Here is a 21346-nt window from a genome sequence, read left to right as displayed (position 1 = left end):
CATATTTTTTCTTATTCTTTATCAATCCAAACTAAGTGCTTATTAAAGCAATCGCCACTCTCCGAACTGGTGGTTTCTGAAAAGATTTCAGGGGTGATTTCTCTGCATTAGAGTGGAATTCGACAGTGCAGTCAACAGGAGATGTTTTTCTTTTATTATAGGAAACACTTTTATTTGAACCTAAAGTGATTCTAGCATTAGCTACATTTATATATATTCTCACCGTAAGTGCATTTATTAAAGCTGCCCATACACTGTTCAGATTTCAGCTGGTTCATAACGAATGGGCTAAAATTAACTCATTAGGTGGCCCTATCACTCCCTCCCAACCAACATCCTTTGATAGAAAAATTGAAGCATCCAGGTGGAAAATTGTGGGCCAAAGAGCAGCTGCATCCAATCAAATGCAGCCACTGTTGGGGTATTCTGATGGCTGCTGGTGCCAGCTATGAGAATAATATAGCCACAGCAGGAGATTCATATATCCATGCTGTGTAGAATAGATGGAGGAAAAAAAATTGAATATTGTATGCCCAAATTTGGTGATGTGAGTACACTTTTAAAAGTAATTGTTACCTCTTACTGAGAGTCACAGTAATCCCCCTGTCAATGCCTTTATCTTTTTTTCTCATTGGAAGGACAGCACCATATTTGGTGAGATGTTATACAAGGTCAGTACCTACTTCTCGACTTCTGCTGACTCAGAGATAACATAATTATTATGGGTGTTCTTGGTACTGCTAAAATCCAAAGCAGTGTCAGCTCTAAGTTTAAAACCAGGAAAGTGTTCCCACTTGAAAAAAAAAATCCTGGTGATATAAATGTATTACAGTATACAGGTTTCTGCAGTCTGGGAAATATAATGTATAGCATACATAGGAGAAGTTTTACTAAAGCTGGTGAACACGGAATCAGCTGTGCATAGTAATCAGCTTCTAACTTTAGCTTGTTCAATTAAGCTTTGCCAATAGACTTAGGAATACTGTGTTACTATTCACGGCTGCACCAGATTCTTTGTGCACCAGTTTCAGTAAATCTTCCCCATAGTGACATCACACTATGTTTGTAGTATGTGGCATGCCATTAAATTGGCAGTAGTCTGTGGAGAAGTGCACCATTGCATTCTGGATATTGAATGGAGATGGGCACCCTTACATTTGTGGCAGTAAGTGGCAATCATTGTTGGAAACGTGCTGATACAGTGGCAGTCAATACAGCAGTGTTCTATTACAATGGCAGTGAGTGGAGAAGTGAATTTATACAATAAAGAAGTACACAGGTGCTGTAGTGGGCATTGACCATTGACTAAAAGCTTCCAAGTATGAGGGCTCTACACTGTTACACAAAGGTTGCGATTTACTGTTCTCTCTCACAATGCAAGTCTGCATATACGCTTTGCTGCTATAAATTACAGTTATAGTGAAATGCTCCCTCTAAATGCTAATTTACTCAATAATAAAAAGGTGCCCTTCTCACAAAATTACCTTAAAAAAGAACATATAATTGCGAAATTGTATAACTTTTCATGCAGACGGCTGTAATGGACACCTTCACCCAACCTCCATTTGTTTGTTATCTGGAGAACGTGAAATGTTTCTGCTATGGAAGTTGGAATCTTCTTTTTGCGGCCTCTCTTACAAAGAAAACCTGATATTAAAAAAGCATCTCCATCAGTTACATTTAAACCTGCCTTTGAAGTTTCATTCTTATTGGAAATGAATGAAGCAGATAAATGATACATGGCACCCACTTCAGGGAATTCCATTACTATTGCCCTTCTATTTACCCTCTGTGGAGTTGTGTGCTAATTCCATGGTGGATTACACAGGACACTTATTAAAGGGGAAGCATTGTGCCTTTTCGGTGGGTAACTATTTGAGTTGCAATTTCAGTGTTGTACCAAACATATCAAAGAGACAGTATGCAAGTAACCCCTTCCCACTCAGCAATTGTATATAAATATCCCCCAGCAGGATGCCCCTATGCTGGGGTTTTTAAATATTATCTCTTTGAGAGCCTCCAGCCCAGTGTTTCTCAACTCCAGTCCTCAAGGCGCCCCAACAGGTCATGTTTTCAGGTTTACCATTATTTTACACAGGTGATTTGATCAGTTTCATTGCCTTAGTAATTACCACAGCTGTTTCATCTGAGGGAAATCCTGAAAACACGACCTGTTGGTGCGCCTTGAGGACTGGATTTGAGAAACACTGCTCCAGCCTACGTTTACTGCAGCTGGTGGCTCTCAATGCCAGCTGCCACTGATAATTGTGAACCAATCAGCATGGTTCCTGGTCATATCTTCACTATTGCACTCTGGAAGTCTCATTGAAAGACATGAAGCCTTTCAGTCTGCAGAAGAACACTGTAACCTTCAGGCTGTGGTGCCTTATTGTTAATGATGTAATTAATATTAAAATAATAAAACATATCAAACATTTACTTTTTTTTTTTTTTTTTTTTTTTACATTTTTGCAATTTTTCAGCCTACAGTCAGGGCTGGCCCTACCATGGGACCCAATAAGACCATGGTTCCAGGCAGCACTTAACAGGGGCGGCCGAATCCCGATCATAAGTCTGTCAGCTGCAGAGGGCAGACTCTCTCAGGACGTAGAGCAGAGTGGAGCAGAGTGGAGACTGTGCACTGTGCGGCGTGCGCTGTCTCCTGCACTGGCCTAGCAACCAGTGACGTCAGAGGCCGTGTCCACCACAGCATTCACAGCACTCAGCCTCCACGCCAAGCAATTGCTCCGCCCACCGTCTTCCATCTTCCAGCATAACAGCATGAGGGAAGGAAGGGCTGAGCCTCTGAGGAGAGCTGGCTGTGCCTGGCCAACAGTGATAGTAATTAGTTAGTGAGAATAAATGGAAAATGGGTTTGCATTGTTGCTTAGAGCTGGCCTGGATCACTCTAGGGCATTATTCATGCAGAGGTGATATGTTCTTCTTTTGGTTATGTGGTTTTCCTTTTCAGTTTCCTCTGGCAATGGGAAAACACACTACCTGGAAAATTGGCTTTTAACTAAATGAGCTCTGGTTTGTGTTTCTGTGTGTGTTCCTGAAACTGGATCCTAAGCTTTTCATCATCATCATCATCACATCCTCCTCCTCCTCCCACCTCTCCCCCTGTTTCACATCAAGTGGTCAGTGCAATGTGTGACCTGGGACTCAGGTGGGCATCTCCCCTCTACTGATCCATCCATCCGATCCTCATCATTATCAGTGCCGCCCGGTACACCGGGACAGAGCCAGTGTGTGTGTGCGGGAGCCGGAGAGAGATGGGCACCCCATGGGCCACTCCAAGCCCTGCCTCCAATCACCACGTTATACACACACACACACACACACACACACATATATATATATATATATACACATATACCTTCTATAGATATATACACATTACACATATATACCAAACCTTCCATAGATATATATACGGTATATATTTGTATATATCTATAGAAGGTATATATGTGTATTTCTATAGAAGATATATAATATTATATATTCACAGCGCTCAGCCTCAGCGCCAATCAATTGCTCCGCCCACCGTCTTTTATCTCCAACGTCACAGCGTGAGGGAAGGAAGGGCTGAGGAGAGCTGGCTATGCCCTGCCGACAGTGAAAAGGCCTTTTCAATGCAATTGTGGAATCTATAGCATATTCAGTACAGACTGTTAAAGCTAAAAAGGTTGTTATTAAAAACAAAAAAAAATGAATACAACATACTTTTGGTGGGCGGAATTTTTTTTTTTTTGGGGGGGGGGGGGGGCAGCATTTCATTCTGGGGTCCAGGCAGCACCATGTCTTGGGCTGGCACTGCCTACAGTATAATAAAAAAAAACTGTTTTTTGTGAAAAGAGTTACCAAATAAAGGCCTTGCTTTTATTTGGTAACTCTTCTACTATTCATAGAGTTATTGCCGATTTACCCAACAAATGCTGAAATCAATGACTTGTGAGCATAAAAGGTTAAACACTACTATAACTGAAATGTGTGCTTACTTGATCTCACTGAAAACACTCTCTACTTTCCCTTTAAACTGGGTTTTAGCAGTGTCACCAGACGCTTGCCTAGGAGGAAATACCCTCACTTTATGACAAGCCAATGTTATTAAGCCAAGAATAATATAAATTTGTGATTCTGCTAATCTCTTCCTTAAAACATAATCTAGAACTGCATTGAATCAAATAATAATCAGACAACAAAAAACTCCCAGTCGTCACGATCTGTAACTAAATTAAAGACATAGGAAAATGATTTCCCAGGAATAGTTTTGAAAGACAAACATAAAGGGCTGGAGCATATTTGTAATGGCTTACCTAAAAGCTGATACAGAAACATTGTTTGTATTACAAGTGCTGGCTTTTGTGACTAATTAATGACCAGAAACTCTAGATAGCTCATTAAACACACACAAGTTGCCTATTTTTTATAGACATGCAATTAACTGTTTTGTCACTTTTCAAGGCCAATCTAAAGAAAATTAGCTTCAGTATTTTCTCTAAGCAACGTCCAGATTCTAACCAAAGCAGGTGAAGAGTTTCTTAATCAACGATGTATTCTGTAATGTGACCACCTAGGCAGTTTGATTGGGGCTGTACATTGCTCAAAAAGGAACACATTATTTCAGAAATAATATATTTTGAAAGTCATGGCTGAAGAAGCTGTGTTCCCTGAAGGTTAGCAGCTGATTCACCATCTGTCATAAAACAGAATACCTTCTGTCTCATTTGCAGTATAATTAGCATTTGATAACACCTAACACCTTTATTCTTGCACCTACAATATGCTACCATATTTTGTTTTCCAAAGTAAGGCTATGTGGGTTGCAGCAAACGTATTGTTTTTTTATGTTCAATTTACTATTTCTTTCTCTAATTTAGGAAGGAAACTGAGCCAAAATGAATAGAATTGTCAAGCTGAATAATTACAATGTTGAGTTGATATAGTAATATAATCTTGTGTATTTCCCATGTCCAGCTCTCTGCATTCCTACATGGAAGCACCTCCCACAGCCAAATGGGATGGAGGTGAAAAACCTGCTACATCCGCTCCTACAAGGTTGGTTGCAGAACTCTTTACCAATAAATTGTACTTTTATATAGAAACATGTTTTATTATTTTGAATACATGTTCTATGTCACAACAGAACAGACAATATCCTTACATGTATATATATTTATATACTGTATATGTGTATATATATATATATATATATATATATATATATAGTGTGTATATAATCAGTGCTCACAGCATAAATGTGTACACCCCTTTTGAAAAGTAAGATTTACTCAATATCTCAATGAACCCAAGAACAATTTCCAAAGTTTTGACAAAACTGAGTCTTATAGAACATTTGTTTAGCTCATCACAAGTAAGGTTAATAATATAACTTAGATTACAAAATCTTCAGTTTTACTCAAATTAGTTGATGCAAAAATGAATACACCCCACAACAAAAACTACTACATCTATTATTTTATATGACCTCCATGATTTGTAAGGACAGCACCAAGTCTTCTAGGCATAGAATAAACAAGTTGGCGACATATTACAACATCTATCTTTTTCCATTCTTCAAGAACAACCTCTTTTAGAGCCTGGATGCTGGATGGAGAGTGATGCTCAACTTGCCTCTTCAGAATTCCCCATAGGTGTTTGATTGGGTTCAGATCAGGAGACATACTTGGTCAGTGGCCACTGAATCACTTTCACATTGCTCCAGTGCTGTGTTTTGGCCTAGGCCAACAAGGCCCAGGCCTAGGGCTGCACTCTGCGGAGGGGGGGGGCAAAAAAGCCGCCCCCGCACAAAAAAGCCCCCCCAGTCCCGAGTCCCAGCTCCGGCGCTGCCTCCTGCACAAATATAGCCCCCCGGTGGCCGTGCTGTAGCGTGGCACTTGTTGACATTATGGCCAGGCAGTGTGGGTGTACTTGGCCGGGGAGGGGGGAGCGACTGATGCCCGCATAAAGCAGCCTGTGACTGGCAAGACTGGCTGCATGTAAATTAACTGGCGGAGGCAGCGTCTGTCTGTAAGGAGGAGATCAAGAGAACTCCCACGGGGCAACAGGACAGCAGGTAAAATATCAGAGAGATGGTGGCACTAGATAAATGCTAATGTTCACTTAAATCAATCTCACAATCTATTTAAGCCAATATTATGCCTGTTGCACATTTCTCTTTGACATTAGATTAAAGAGCTTTTTCTTTTTTAAGATTTTTTTGGTTGTTCCTAACTCAGTTAACAAAACTATTACTTGTCCTAAGACATAAAAATCTAAATGTATAAAAGAACAGTTTTTTTTTTTTTAAAGCAAAAACATGACACTTGTATTGGTTACATGCTATACTGTTCTACTAATGATATGCCCTTTATAGGACATGGAACTCTTGTGCATTTTGCTCCTAGGTGTCATTTTTTCATATAGCATTTATATACCATTTTTTTGTTAATTGTCTCCGCGACTGATTGTATGCATTTTTGTTCTAATTTCTTAATAAACTTTAATGGAATTAAAATAAATAAGTTACTATTACTCTATTGTCCTCCTATGGTGTTTGTCTTTCCCTCCACCCACGGCGTCCCTCTGTCCTTCCTCCCACGGCATTCCTCCTCTCACGACTTCTCTCTGTCCTCATCCCATGAAGATGACAGTGTGGGTCTTAAACATGAAGGGGGGTGGCCTTTACAGGAAGGGGTGGGTCATATTTAAATTAGGGGGCACATGAGTTTACTCAGGCTTAGGGCAGAACAAAACCTAAATACACCACTGTCCTGTTTTTCTTTAGAAATGCAACAGTGGCTTTGGATGTGTGTTTTGTATGTTCATGTTGTAAAAGTGCACGACAACCAAGGGCATGGAGTGATGGTAGCATTTTCTCTTTAAATATAGAGCAGTACATCTGTGAATTCATGATACCATCAATGAAATGCAGCTCCCCGACACCAGCAGCACTCATGCAGCCCCACAGAAAGACACTGTCACTACCATATGTCAATGCAGGCACCATGCATTTGTCTTTCTACTGCTCACCTTTGCGACGCCATACAGTTTTGAAGCCATCTGTTCCAAAAAACATTTATTTTCGTCTCATCACTCCAAAGTACGGAGTCCCAGTAGTCTTCTTCTTTTTCAGCATGGGCCCTGGCAGATTCTAGGCGGGCTTTATTGTGCATGGGCACTAGGAGAGGCTTCCTTCGTGGACGACACCCATGCATGCCATTCCTCTGCAGTATACGCCGTATTGTGTCACGGGAAACAATTTTAATATTATTATTATTACTATACAGGATTTATATAGCGCCAACAGTTGCAGCACTTTACAACATCGGGAAAGACAGTACAATTACAATACAATTCAATACAGGAGGGATCAGAGGGCCTGCTCGTTAGAGCTTACAATCTAGAAGGAGGGGTCAAGTGGAACAAAGGGTAGAAGCTGTGGGGAATGAGTACATTCACCCCAGTTTGGCTTTCTACTTCTTTAGCAAACTGCAGTGAACTTGCATGGCGATTTTCTTCAACCCTTCTCATCAGAATACGCTCCTGTCAAGGTGTTAACTTCCTTGGACATGGTTGCAGTTTCATTATGGTCAAATTTTTGTATCACTTTTGCTACAGTATTCTGACTGATATGTAAAGCTTTTCTGATCTTGTTGTAGCCTTCACCTTTCTTTTGTAAAGAAATGATTTTCTTTCTCTTCCATGTGGTGCCATTGCTGACAGCATGAAATGGGAAAGGGTTTTCTTTGTTAAGTAACGCCCTTTTATAATCAACTGTCTGCTGGACACTTGTTTAATGAATAATTAGACCTGTAGTTGAATTCTTGTTAATTAGGATTTTATTGTCTAAAATTTAGCTTTGCTCTTAAGACTTTTTTTAATTGGGGTTTTTTATTGGGGTGTGTTCATTTTTGCAACATGGTCTTGAAGTAATTTGTTAGGAAAACTACTTTTTGTGTTTGTGTGCAAGAAAGATAGATAGATACATGTTTAAATTGATATTTTAAAAATATATATTTATATTTAATAAATATATATTTACATTTTAAAAAATATTTAGGGGTTGATTTACTAAAACTGGAGAGTGCAAAATCTAGCACATCTTTGTATGGTAGCCAATCAGCTTCTAACTTTAAGCTTTGACAAAAAAAAAACCTGGAAGCTGATTGATTTCTATGCAGAGCTACAGCAGATTTTGCACTCTCCGGTTTTAGTAAATCAACCTCCTAATATTAGCTAAGGTTCACGAAAACCTTAATTGATGTGTTACCTATATTGGTGTTAATAAGCCCCACTAAGCTGGTGCTGGGGAGTAAAGAGCGACACTGCCAGCACACTGCGGCATTGGAGCAGGATCTAAGGTAGACAACAGTTCTGGTATTATACCTTCTCCCCCTCCCTCAGCTCTGTTATTCACAAAACACGTCACAGTGATTACATTGTGGTTGTACCTTGTGGATAGTAGAGATGTAAATGGGCCCTACGGATTTTATTGCACTAATCTGCTGAAATTGTACAGTGAGTATTATTATTATTTTTGTTCCTAATAATTTTTCTAGATTCTGGTTGGCAATAACAGTGAGTTTATATGAAAGGTCTATTAAGAGCAAGAGCCTGAGGTGGTTAATGACTCATAAGATAAACTACAATTTTTTTTAGAAATAGAGGCTTTGATGAGGTGCAAAATACCTCTAGTAGCTTTATGAAATAATGCTAATATGTGATATAGGAGGCTTGAAACCATGGATCTCAATGATTAAGAATGTATCAAAAGAAACGATAGGTGTGGGTCTTCTGTATTGGTAATAAGAAAATAATTATGGTTGTGCCCTGTGCCAGTACAGCAAAAATACAGTATGTGTGGTTGATACCAGTACTATCAGTATTCAACATTTGAATTCCTTTTTTTAATTTTAAATGCCTTTATCTATAATGTTTCTCCGCATTTACATGTAGACCAAGACAGGGGTTAGAACAAACTATAAAACACTACTGGGGGTGCTTATAAAAGTCAGCTTATATTCATATAAATTAATACATTTTTAAAAAGAAAAACAAACTCCTTGCTGTAACTGTGTAAAAGGAGATTAGCTGAAGTTAGGCTTTGTTTGTTTGTCAAGTACTTAAAGAGTAATAACAAAAAATTAAAAGTCAGCTCTACAAATACTGTAGCTGCTGACTTTTAATAAAAGGACACTTACCTGATTCAGCACCATCCTCACCTGAGCCGGTTCTTTGCCGGTCTTCAGGTCCCTGACGCCAGCAACTTCAGTGTGGGAAGACAGCCGTGATTCCTTCTGGCTTCCCACTGCACATGCGTGAGCCTTACTGTGCTTAGTGAATATCCTGCAGCTTTCTGGTAGCTGTAACATGTGTCAAGAGGCTGTAGGAAGGAAGGGAGAGGGCGAACCTCCGCTCAGATCACCTAGGTGATCTAAGCAGAAGTGGAAGCGGGTACCTGTCAAAATCCTGTACCCACTCCTCCCCAAAAAAATAACGTACCATAAGTTGAAGAGAAGGGGTGGGGGGTGGCAGAACAGGAAACTGCATGTTCATTTAAGACTACTGTGTCCACTACTGTGCTGCTGCAGATTTTCACTGCATGGCAAACAGTGTTGTCACCCTATTAAAGGTAGTAGAAAATGAATGGGTCCACTGGCAGTATTAACAGGTAATAAAAATAAAAACTGCTAATGCTAGCAAGAGAGTGTATCACGTGTAATATTTGATTATGCCCATAATTCAACTTAATAATATATGATAGACCATAGAACTATGAAATATACAGATTCAGAATGAACAGGGAAATGGAGGACTAAGAACTTTGTTAGCACTGATGCCTAAGAAAGAGACTGAAAATGAATAAGTACAGTGGGAAATGCAATGTTTAATTTAGTTAAGTGCACTGACAAGTATATCAAGGGTACAATTTCACATTAGATTAAAATGGTTTAAAGTAGTAAATACATTGAGGTAATAGGACCCATGGGAGCCCTATGTAAAACCAATCATGACAACTGTTAAGTAAATTATCCTTATTTGCACTGTATTTTTGCAAGGGCAATTAGCAAAGACATTACAGCTGTCACTAGACAGTTTTTGCTCCTAGGCTTGATCTGTCCAAAATGGGAGCCACAGTGTTTTACTCAGGTATATCTAGGGTCCTCAAATTATTATTCATGTTCTTATAGTTTTCCAGCAACTTCCAATCAGAGGTCATCTAGTGCATCCTCCTAAAAAGACACCAGATGTTTCTGATGTGACAATTATTGATCTGGTCTCCACACAGTACATGCTTCTGTTATAATTACCTTACCAGTGCTCTGAGAGGCAAAAATACTGTATACCCTGCATAAAACTGTCACTCTAAAAATATTCGTACATTTACATACCCCTGACAGCAAATTGATAGAATTCAGCAAAACTTGTTTTTGGCATAGCAGATGCTACAGAGAAAAGCTGTTTGTATTATACTTATGTATTTTAGTATACTAATCTACATTTTACTTTATTTTTTTTACTTTTTCTTCAAAGTATCTCGGAAATGCTTAAACTTTGTGAAGCTGACCCAGTTGAACTCCTTATAGATCTGGGATTTGGCATTGATGAACCTGGCATCTGTACTAAAATTCCCTCCCGCTTTATCATGACACCTTCTGAAGCTAAAGGAATTAACACCCGTGTCTTCTTAGAGGCCCAAAAAAGACGGATGGAAATTGAGAGCCCTAATTTATGTGGTTTGTAGTTTAAGATTTATTTACTTGTTATAATTACAGTTAAATATGTGGATCTGAAAATCTCTTCTTATAAATTAGCTATTTATATATATATATATATATATATATATATATATATATATATATATATATACAGTTTGTAAAATAAAAAAAATCATTCTTGTACTATATTTATCTACTATGTTATCTAATATTTTCTTATATTTAGCCATTTTTCAAATCCTGCAAAATACAATTATGGATGGTATAGATGCCTATTTTACTCCAAAAATATATATTTTTAGGCTAGTAATCCTGTTTACAAAATGACATTAACACTGCAGTGTATACACTCCAATGCAGCAGTATACAAAGCCATTATACAGTATATACAGTATTATGATAAAAAAAATAAATAAATACAAACTTACCTTACAAAGTATAGGTCCTAGCAGTAGAATATTGTGCAGAGGTATCAGTAAGAAAAATTGTACATAACAGATGCTTACAAATATTATTTCAGCTCAACAATATATTTGATTAGAGGTTTCAAAAATTTGCTGGCAGACAAGTAAAACGGTTTTAAAAGTTTCTTCTTCCAAAAAAAAATGCAAACTGCTATACAATCTTTTTTTTAGTTTAGTTAGTTTCTGCTTTAAATCAAAATATGTCTGCCTTGGAAAAAACAGTACATTTATGGTAGGACTGCCTCCTCCCCACTTCAAGTAAACATTCACTTTCATTGAATAAAAATGGGGGCTATCATTTCTGCCTTCCTTCTTTTTTCCTTGATAGTTTATAAAAACATAGCAATCTGGCTATTATGTTCCCTTACTTAATAATCTCTGAGCTACTGACCACCACCAAGTATGCATTTCAGGAAAGTATTTATCTGCATAATTGTTCTGGGCTTATGCACCTTCTGGGTTACTGATGTGAAGTACCGAAGCATGAAGGTTACCATTAAACCAAGAAAATAGCACTGATATAATGAGAAGACAGTTGACTTGCATTGTGAAAAATAGTAGTAAAACACAACCATATGGCTGTCCCCATATATTGGACATATATAATTGCCCAATACATAGAAATAAAGTTTTTTAAATATGAATACTTATTGATGATGGTATTTATAATGTTATTTTTACATGTATATATTAGAATCATTAAACAGACTAAACATGCCCTTTAGGTTTGTCACAAAATAGCTTTCCATAATATACAATAAAATGGCCAATTGACATGAAACTGAATTGTGCAATCTGACCTAAGGCTAAAGAAAAATACTAAGCAAGAAAGCAACTATTTAAATAATTTTAATTTTAACACACAATATTTAAATTTTCTAGGTCGATTCCGTCAGCTGGAAGTTCTAGATCAAGTGACAACTGCATTTCATCTTTGCTTAAAGATGTTCATAAAGTTGAAGAAAAGAATGTGAAAAAATCTACACTATCCCCGGAAAAGCGAAAGCAAATACGACAGCTTCTCTGGAAGTTTTCTAGGCAAATGAAAATAGCTGATGAGAATCTAAGCCCTTGTATGGTTAGTGATGGACCAACTGAGAAGCAAGACCATTGTGAGCCATTAAAAGATACAGCAAATGTAAATGATTTCAGCAAAAGAAGTCACAGCACAGATAAGGAAAATGCAGAGGATTTATCAAAAGAACAACTCCCAAACACAGACAATGAAAATGTTAGTCCTTTAAGGCCAGAAGCCTTGAGTGCACTGTCTGCACCTGTAAAACCATACAACCTTAGTGAAATGGCTGGCAAAATCAGAACATTGAGAGGCCCTAAAGTCCTTTCTAAACCATTCAGAAAAGCATTTGTCCAAAACAGACTCCAACCACCAGATTCATTTGAATTGGAAGAGGTAAGTTATCTTTTTGTGGTTCATCATTTTCACAGTTACATAGCTACATAGTTGGCAAGGTTGAATAAAGACAATAGTCCATCCAGTTCAAACCTGTGTGGGTGTGTGTTTGTGTCAATAATCATTTCCCATATCCCTGTATATCGTGTTTGCTAAGATTCATGTCCAAGAGACTTTTAAAATGAATAATACTTCCTGTTGACACCACTGATTATGGAAGAGAGTTTCACACCCTTACCTCCCTGACAGCGAAAACCCCCCTAGGCAGCTTAAGGTTAAACCACTTCTCTTCCAGTCTCATTACCTATCCCCGTGTCTTCTTACTCTCCTAGAGACTGAATAGTTTCCTATACCTACAGTACACTGGAATCACTATTGAGATATTTGTATATTGCTATCATATCTCCCCTGACGCGTCTCTTCTCTAGGGAGAATACATTTAGTGCTTGTAATCATTCCTCATAATTGAGGTTCTCTAGCCCCCTTATTTATTTTTTTCCCTTCTCTGGACCCTCTCCAGTTCCAGTGCATCCTTCCTAAGGATTGGTGACCAGAACTGGACAGAATACTCCAGATGTGGCCGAACCAGAGTTTTATAAAGTGGCAGAATTATTGTTTTATCTCTGGAGTAAATCCCCCTTTTAATACATGCTAATATTCTACTGGCTTTGCTTGCTGCAGCTTGACATTGTATGCTATTGCTCAGTCTATCTTTTACTGGAACACCCAGATCCTTCTTCATCCTGAATTCCCCCAGAGATTTTCCCCTAGTGAGTAACTTGCATTTATATTTTTGAACCCCCAAGTGCATTACTTTACATTTTTCAATGTTAAACCTCATTTGCCATCTAGTTGCCCACTCCATTATTAATTCAGGTCCTCTTGTAAGGTTCCTGTATCCTGCCGTGATGTTATTGCCCTACTCCTTTGTGTGTCATTAGCAAACACTGGTATTGAGCTACTTATCCCATCCTCTATATCATTTATAAATAAATTAAACAAAGTTGGTCCCAGGACAGGGTACCCCAGTTACCACTCTAGACCATTTTTGACTACATGTTATTTATCAGCACCCTTTGGACGCACTCCTGTAGCCAGTTTTCTATCCAAGAACAAACCCTATGGTCCATGCCCACAGACTAGTTTGTAGACTAAGTGTTTGTGGGGCACTGTATCAAATGTTTTTGCAAAATCCAGATACACCACATCCACAAACCTACCTTTGTCCAGGTGGCAGCTTACTTCCTTGTAGAATATTAACAGGTTGGTTTGGCAAGAACGACCTTTTGTAAACCCATGCTGATCACTACTAATTATACTGTTTTCATCAGCAAGTTCTTGTATATAGTCCCTTATCCTCCCCTCAAAAAGTTTACAAACTATTGATGTTAGACTGACAGGTCTGTAGTTTCCAGGACAATAACTCTGCCCTTTTTTGAATATTGGTACAACGTGGGCTTTTTGCCAATCAGCTGGTACCATTCCTGTCAGTATGCTGTCCATAAAGATTAAGAATAGTGGTCTGGCTATAACCTATCTGAGTTCTTTGAGGACTATTGGGTGTAAGCCAACCGGTCCTGGTGATTTGTTTGTGTTAAGTTTTTCTAGTTTTTTTCTGAACACCAGCTTCAGTTAGCCACAAGGTTACATCCTTTTATTTCCTGTCCATTTCCTGTGTAAAACTGAGGAGAAAAAAGCATTTAGTACAGTTGCCTTCTCTTTGTCATCTGTAACCAAATTACCTTAATCATTCTTTATGGGCCTATGTGTTCTGACCTGGCTTTTTTACTGTTGATATATTTAAAACATTTCTTGGGATTTTTTTTACTCTCTCCGCTATGTGTCTCTCGTGGTCTATCTTGCGTTCTTAAGCTTCGTGTTGCATTCCTTGTAGTGTTGGAATGCTGACAATGACCCTTCTGCTTTATATTTTTTCAAAGCCCATTTTTTGTCTTTATTATGACTTTATGTTATGGTTCAGCCAACCAGGTTTAATCTTTGTTCTTCTATATTTATTACCCATTGGAATACACTCGTTGATACCTTTAATTAATATGTTCCTAAACCACTCCCATTTTTCCTTCATATTCAATGTATCTAGGATTCGGTCCCATTTAATATCTTGCAATATTGAGCGCGGTTTTGAAAAGTTGGCTCACCTGAAACTTGTGTTCTTGTACTACCCTTGTGCCACCTTTTCCTATAATTTATGCTGAATGTAATTATCCTGTGGTCACTAGTTCTCAAGTTGTTCAGTATTTTTCAACATTAGATGAAAAACAAGGAATAAAAAAAGTAAAATAATAATTTTCATGTATTTCAATAGATGTTCTTGCTGGACATCTGCGTCAAAGTGATCCCTCTATGGCCAGTCCTTCTTTTACATTGCAATAATTGCATTAAAGTGATATTAAACCCTCAGTTTTTTTCATTATATTCAGATCCTGATTTAATAATGACCATCTTTATGTTTTAATCCTTGCCTATGGTCCAGTTTAAGCTTGTGCCATGACTGCTGTCCTAGGTTTCCTGTTTAATGGTGGCTCCTTTCTCTTGCAGCGTCCTATGGAGCCACCCTTGCATGCAAGATCTATAGCTGTGTCTCCCTACATTGTGTGCATCAATAGAAACATACAGCCCCATAGCCAGGAGGGCAAGGCATTTCCCTGCTCCTCCCTCCTCCCCCTTTGCTTCTACTAGCTAACAGACTGTCTCAAGGCTGCACTGTCCAGTTTTAACCTTTACCTATGAAAACTGGAAGTTTAGGGAAACAGCTCTTAGACAGCAGGAACCAGCAGCATTGACAGTTTTTGACAGTGCATTTAGGAGAGCCTGACTTTTTTTTCTGCCTCTAAACACCCCTGCCTGTTAGCTTATAGGAGAGATTTACTAAAACTGGTGCACATAGAATCTGATGCAGCCGTGAATCAGCTTCTACGCTTTATTGTCAAAGCTTAATTAAACAAGCTGAAGTTAGAAGCTGATTGGTTACTATGCATAGCTTCACCAGATTCTTTGTGTGCCAGTTTTAATAAATCTCCCCCATGTGCACACATAGGCGTTTAGAGGAGTTTAGAGGTAGGGGCATTTAGAGGTAGAAAAAAAAACAACACTGCCAGTGCATCTAGGAGCAGCAGTGTTTTGGCAGAGCCCCCCTGCCCCAAAGCACTCTCCCCCATGTTGAGGACAGTTGGCCTGCTCTGGTGCAGGGGGGTGGCTCGCTCATCCCCTCCCTTTCCTGACCAGGCTGCATGCTCAGATAAGGGTCTGGTATGGATTTTAGGGGGGACCCCACTGCTTTTTTTTTATTTGCCATGGGGGTTCCTTTCAAAATCAATACCAGACCCAAAGGGCCTGGTATGGATTTGGAGGAGGACCCCACACCTTTTTTTCAGATTTTTTTAAATTGCCAGCAATAGTTTTCTTTTACTTTCAACTGTCAGTGGGGAACCCCGCTGCGGTATGCGGTATTTGGGAAAACATCTAAATATCACAAGCGATCTGGTTCTGTGAATGGAGCCCATTATCATTTATAACAATATATTTAGAGGTCACTTCAGTGTTATTATAGTTTAATGAATGAACCCTAGTGTTAGAAGGAAAACATACTATACAAAAGAAAATCTTGGGACAGCACAGACAACTGAGAATGAGGGTGTGTAGCATTGTATGGTGATATGGTTGCTTTGTCTTAATAACTATGGACCTATTGGCGTGGATCTAATCCTTTTAACCCCCAATCCTCCCCATCTCCCCCCCTCCCCCACCCCAACATTATTCCCCATGCCCTATTTTATTTGTTAAGGTAAAGAACATTTTTAATTTGATTATTGTGGAATACATTGGTTTTAACAACTTCTTGAGCAAGTTTCTTTTTTACTTGCTAAAAATAAAGCTCTGGACATTTATTAGTCTTGCAAATAAAAGGACAGCTGTCATAAAACTTGTCTTCAAGACATTAACAATGTTTATGTACTTTAATTTTCAGTAAACCTTTCCCTCTCACCCCCCTTTTCTGTTACAAAACTGTCAATTTTCCCTTTGCATTATGGTGTGTCTAAGATTAACAATAACGTGGCAAAACTGGTTATTCTTTAAACATAGTGCCCATTATTGTTTTGTATTTCTCCTAGAAACTTCCCAGAAAGTGCAGTAAATGGAAAAGAGCATAAAATAAATCAATCTTTGATATGACCACCTTTAAAATAATACTAAAGCAGAACTTTCTTTTCTTTTAATTTTTATAATTTTTTTACAGTTATTTTTTTGCCACCTGTGTCGCTTTGGGGAGATTTCCCCTTAATGTCCCATAGCTAAATCAGGAAATGAGAGAAAATCCCTCTAAAGTGTGGGAATCCCTGGTTGCCACCAGAGTCACTTGAACTAGTGTGCCCATTGAAAGACTTTAGCTCTATTACTGTGTTCTAATCCCTCTCCACACTAATCATAACTAAAAAAAAAAAAAAAAAGTTTTGCCTTGAGCTATACTTTAACACAGCAGTATTTTTTGTAGGTACACTTGCATTCAATGTCTGAAGGTACTTGTATTGTACCTTCAGAGAACTTGCCATAATTCCCATGCACACTTTGTCTGTTGTACTTCTGTCTGTGTAAGTGATCCCAGGCTAGATGATGAGAGCGTGGCTCTGTGGGGACCAAACCATCTGTTGCACAAATTCTTGTTCTTTTCATTGCAGATCAGTTTTTATCTGTTAAGATTGTTAAGCTTAGTTAAGATTGATCAGATGCCTCACAGATGGTTATTGTATGATGAGTAAGAATTAGTCTGTACTTCTTTGAAGTGAGAGGCAATCGGTTTGATCAAAACACCAATTTTATTTGCAGAAATGTAGTCCTAAACCTGCAGGAAAGCTCCACCATGCTTCACTGATGCCTGTAGACACTCATCCATGTATCATTCTTATAAGACAATTTGTTGAGCTTTTAGCCAATAAACTGCCTTATGTTAAAGCCAAGTATTTCACTTGGGGTTCAATTGTTTAGAGCACCTGCTGCCAGTTTTCTGCACATTGGTCTTCGTGTTTTACTTATAGATGTGTCATCTGGCTTTGTTTCCATGTCAGAAGAACAACTTTTTGGTCACGATCACGCAGATCATGCCTATTAAGACTTCTCACGAGCGTAAAGATATATACACATATACTGTATATATATCAAGGTCCCTATGATTTCTGCTAGTGCAGAGCTGATGGTGCTGAGCATCTTCTGGTTTTGAAGAGAAGTCAGCTTTATGTAATTTTCTCACCCTGTTTCCATGGCTGACCAGTACATCTGGAACTGTCTGTCTCCTATCAAAATCTCTGCTTGGGGGAGACCTCACTCACGCAAGATGACCATCCCGTTTCTTGTTATTATTCTTGTTCTTATTTTCCACAGTGTAAAATATAAATGTTAAATCGCCACATGTTCCATGACCTCATCTTTTTAGTATGGCTGTCCCTTGCCTAGTTTTTTCCCACAACGCTGCTGTTCAGTTATTCAGTTTGGTACAACAACACACAATGTCATTGATCCTTAACACTTGTTTATTATATTCATAATTAAGCACTGGGCTTTATGCCTTAAAGAACTTAAGATTTTTGACTAGAAAATGATTTATTGCAATGTTAAAGACATGGGCTATTTCGCTTTTTGCATAAGTGTTTGGAATACTGACATATGCTTTTTAATACTAAAATAAATATATATTTATTAAACTTATAGAAGTTATAAGTTAAGTTATAAGAAGTTATAGAATTAATAAAAACTCTTTAAAGTTTAGGCCGTTAGTTTAATCTTTATTGCTGGTGGCAGTGGGTAAGGTAAATGAAGCAATCATTGTAAGTGCACAAGCTATACTTGATTCTCACATTGTTAAAAAAAAATGTGTGTACATACAGTATACACATAACCGTCTGCTTGAATTTTTGATCCATGATAAGGGCAGGTCCTTAGAAAAAAAATAAAAAAACATAATATTTTATTACTTAAGTTACTTTATACTAGTTCGCAGTCCATAAAATATAATAGATGTGACAAATGGAAACAACACTTAGCAGATGCTTGGTTTGTCTTTGTAAACCTAGGCTTGTCTATTAGATTGCCCTTAGGGCTATTGGCTACTGATCTTCAGTTTAAATTTAAGCTATTCCTAGGCAGTAAACAGCCAACTTTATATTGGATAATCAGCTGACTCAAGTGTATAAACAATGCAAAACAAGCAGCACCTTTACAGAATGCTACAGTTTCCAGTTTTTTGGGTTTTTTTTTAACATATACTCTTAATAGATGCTATGAACATGCAAATGATCACATCATTACTCCAAAGAATTACAAACTGTCATAATTAAACATATAAACCTGATTCCATCCCAAAATCTGGAGGCACTCTGTTGTGTAAATATCAACCATAGCTTTTATGGTTGAGACCAAGTGTGCTTTCTTCCAGCTCTCTACCCTTTTTGTTGGACATCCTCAATGAGCAACAGAAAACTGTGAAGAATGGGATGATTTGGATAAGTTCTCCAACAAGTAAGATGTGGTCAGAATTTGCATAATAGATTGCATTGGGTTTTCTGAAATGAGCACGAGACTTATGCCCCGTACACACGGTCGGACTTTGTTTGGACATTCCGACAACAAAATCCTAGGATTTTTTCCGACGGATGTTGGCTCAAACTTGTCTTGCATACACACGGTCACACAAAGTTGTCGGAAAATCCGATCATTCTGAACGCGGTGACGTAAAACACGTACGTCGGGACTATAAACGGTGCAGTGGCCAATAGCTTTCATCTCTTTATTTATTCTGAGCATGCGTGGCACTTTGTCCGTCGGATTTGTGTACACACGATCGGAATTTCCGACAACGGATTTTGTTGTCAGAAAATTTTATATCCTGCTCTCAAACTTTGTGTGTCCGAAAATCCGCTGGAAAATGTCCGATGGAGCCCAAACACGGTCGGAATTTCCGACAACACGCTCCGACCGTGTGTACGGGGCATAAGGCCGGCCATACACGGAGCAAATTTCTTTCCTGCAACCACTGGTTGCAGGAAAGAAATTTGCTTGATTCCCCATCAACACAGACTGTGTTGGTGCAGGAATCCCTCCTGCCAGACCCTTGTCTTCTCCCGAGTGAAGACAGTGATCATTGCTACGCGCTAGCGATAATCGCAAAGAATACGGCATGTTGGTTGTACACAAGTTGATTGATCTACTTGGTACATTCAGCCAGCCCATTAACGATTCAAACCGTGTATGGCAGGCCTAAAGGCCACTTGGTAAAAAAATAAAATAACGAAACCCAGGAGCAAAATGTAATATATTGCATCTGACAGTCCTTAGCTGTGATGACTACATTCATTTTCTTTTTTTTTCAGGCTGAGTATTTTCAGCAAATGAAGAAAATATTTGTTGATCTTGCCAAACATGTTGCGTCCTTGTCACTTTCTGTGAGCTGCACTGAAGCATATCTTTCTTCCCAGTTATTATCTGTAAACTACCAATTACCCTGCCCCACACATAATGGAGATGATGAAATAGACATGTTTGTAGCCCATATAAGGAGAGCAGCCTAGGGTGATAGCTATGGCTCCCGCCATAGATACAGTAGAGGAGGGATGTAGCCACCCAGGGACAGTGTGTTATTTGCAGGATTACCGGTAGAAAATACATCAAAAGGAAAAAAATGCAGACACCACACCAAGGACTAGTAAGCTTCAGTGTATTACATTTTTTATTTGGGTTCAATCATTAAGCCATTTCACTGTTAATATGGAACCACACTTATTCTTGTTTCTCTTCCATTGTATCAGAACAATGTATACATTATTTACCAAACTTGAAAGAAAAATACCAACCCTTAAAGAAAAAGCCTGACCTAATTAAAAACCAGTTTATGTTTTAAAGTGAAGAACTGTTGAAGTCACTGAAAACAACCAATTAACACTTTTACCTGCTTTGCTTGCAGTGGAACATCCACACACATTCTGTGATTCCGCCCATTCCATTCATTGCAACCTGCTGATTAGCAGCACAGATTACAAACTGCAAAGCAAAACATTGGAAGAATTTGCATTTTTTTTCCGAAGTAAGAAGAATATAGAATAAAAATGTATATAATATTCTCTACTTTATATGTATACAGTATGTGTGTGTATATACAGTATCTCACAAAAGTGAGTACACCCCTCACATTTTTGTAAATATTTTATTATATATTTTCATGTGACAACACTGAAGAAATGACACTTTGCTACAATGTAAAGTAGTGAGTGAACAGCTTGTATAACCGTGTAAATTTGCTGTCCTCTCAAAATAACTCAACATGCAGCCATTAATGTCTAAACCGCTGGCAACAAAAGTGAGTACACCCCTAAGTGAAAATATCCAAATTGGGCCCAAAGTGTCAATATTTTGTGTTTCCACCATTATTTTCCAGCACTGCCTTAACCTTCTTGGGCATGGAGTTCACCAGAGCTTCACAGGTTGCCACTGGAGTCCTCTTCCACTCCTCCATGACAACATCACATTGCTGGTGGATGTTAGAGACCTTGAGCTCCTCCACCTTCCATTTGAGGATGCCCCACAGATGCTCAATAGGGCTTAGGTTTGGAGACATGCTTGGCCAATCCATCACCTTTATCCTCAGCTTCTTTATCAAGGCAGTGGTCGTCTTGGAGGTGTGTTTGGGGTTGTTATCATGTTGGAATACTGCCCTGCGGCCCAGTCTCTGAAGGGAG

General features: G+C 38.5%; 1 protein-coding gene across 1 annotated transcript in view; it reads left to right on the top strand.

Moving 5' to 3' along the window:
- The window catches only part of ITPRID1 (ITPR interacting domain containing 1), a 123414-nt gene that overhangs the window by 46767 nt on the left and 55301 nt on the right, over positions 1 to 21346 (top strand). The window contains 4 exon segments of the mRNA XM_073630567.1: positions 4984 to 5064; positions 10543 to 10745; positions 12074 to 12118; positions 12121 to 12602. Of these exon segments, the coding sequence (XP_073486668.1) occupies positions 4984 to 5064; positions 10543 to 10745; positions 12074 to 12118; positions 12121 to 12602 (811 nt within the window).

This window comes from Aquarana catesbeiana, linkage group LG05 (assembly GCF_042186555.1).
Source record: "Aquarana catesbeiana isolate 2022-GZ linkage group LG05, ASM4218655v1, whole genome shotgun sequence".
Classification (NCBI taxonomy): Eukaryota; Metazoa; Chordata; class Amphibia; order Anura; family Ranidae; genus Aquarana; species Aquarana catesbeiana.
Note: the sequence above shows the minus strand (reverse complement) of the source record. Positions and strands in the feature narration are given on the sequence as shown.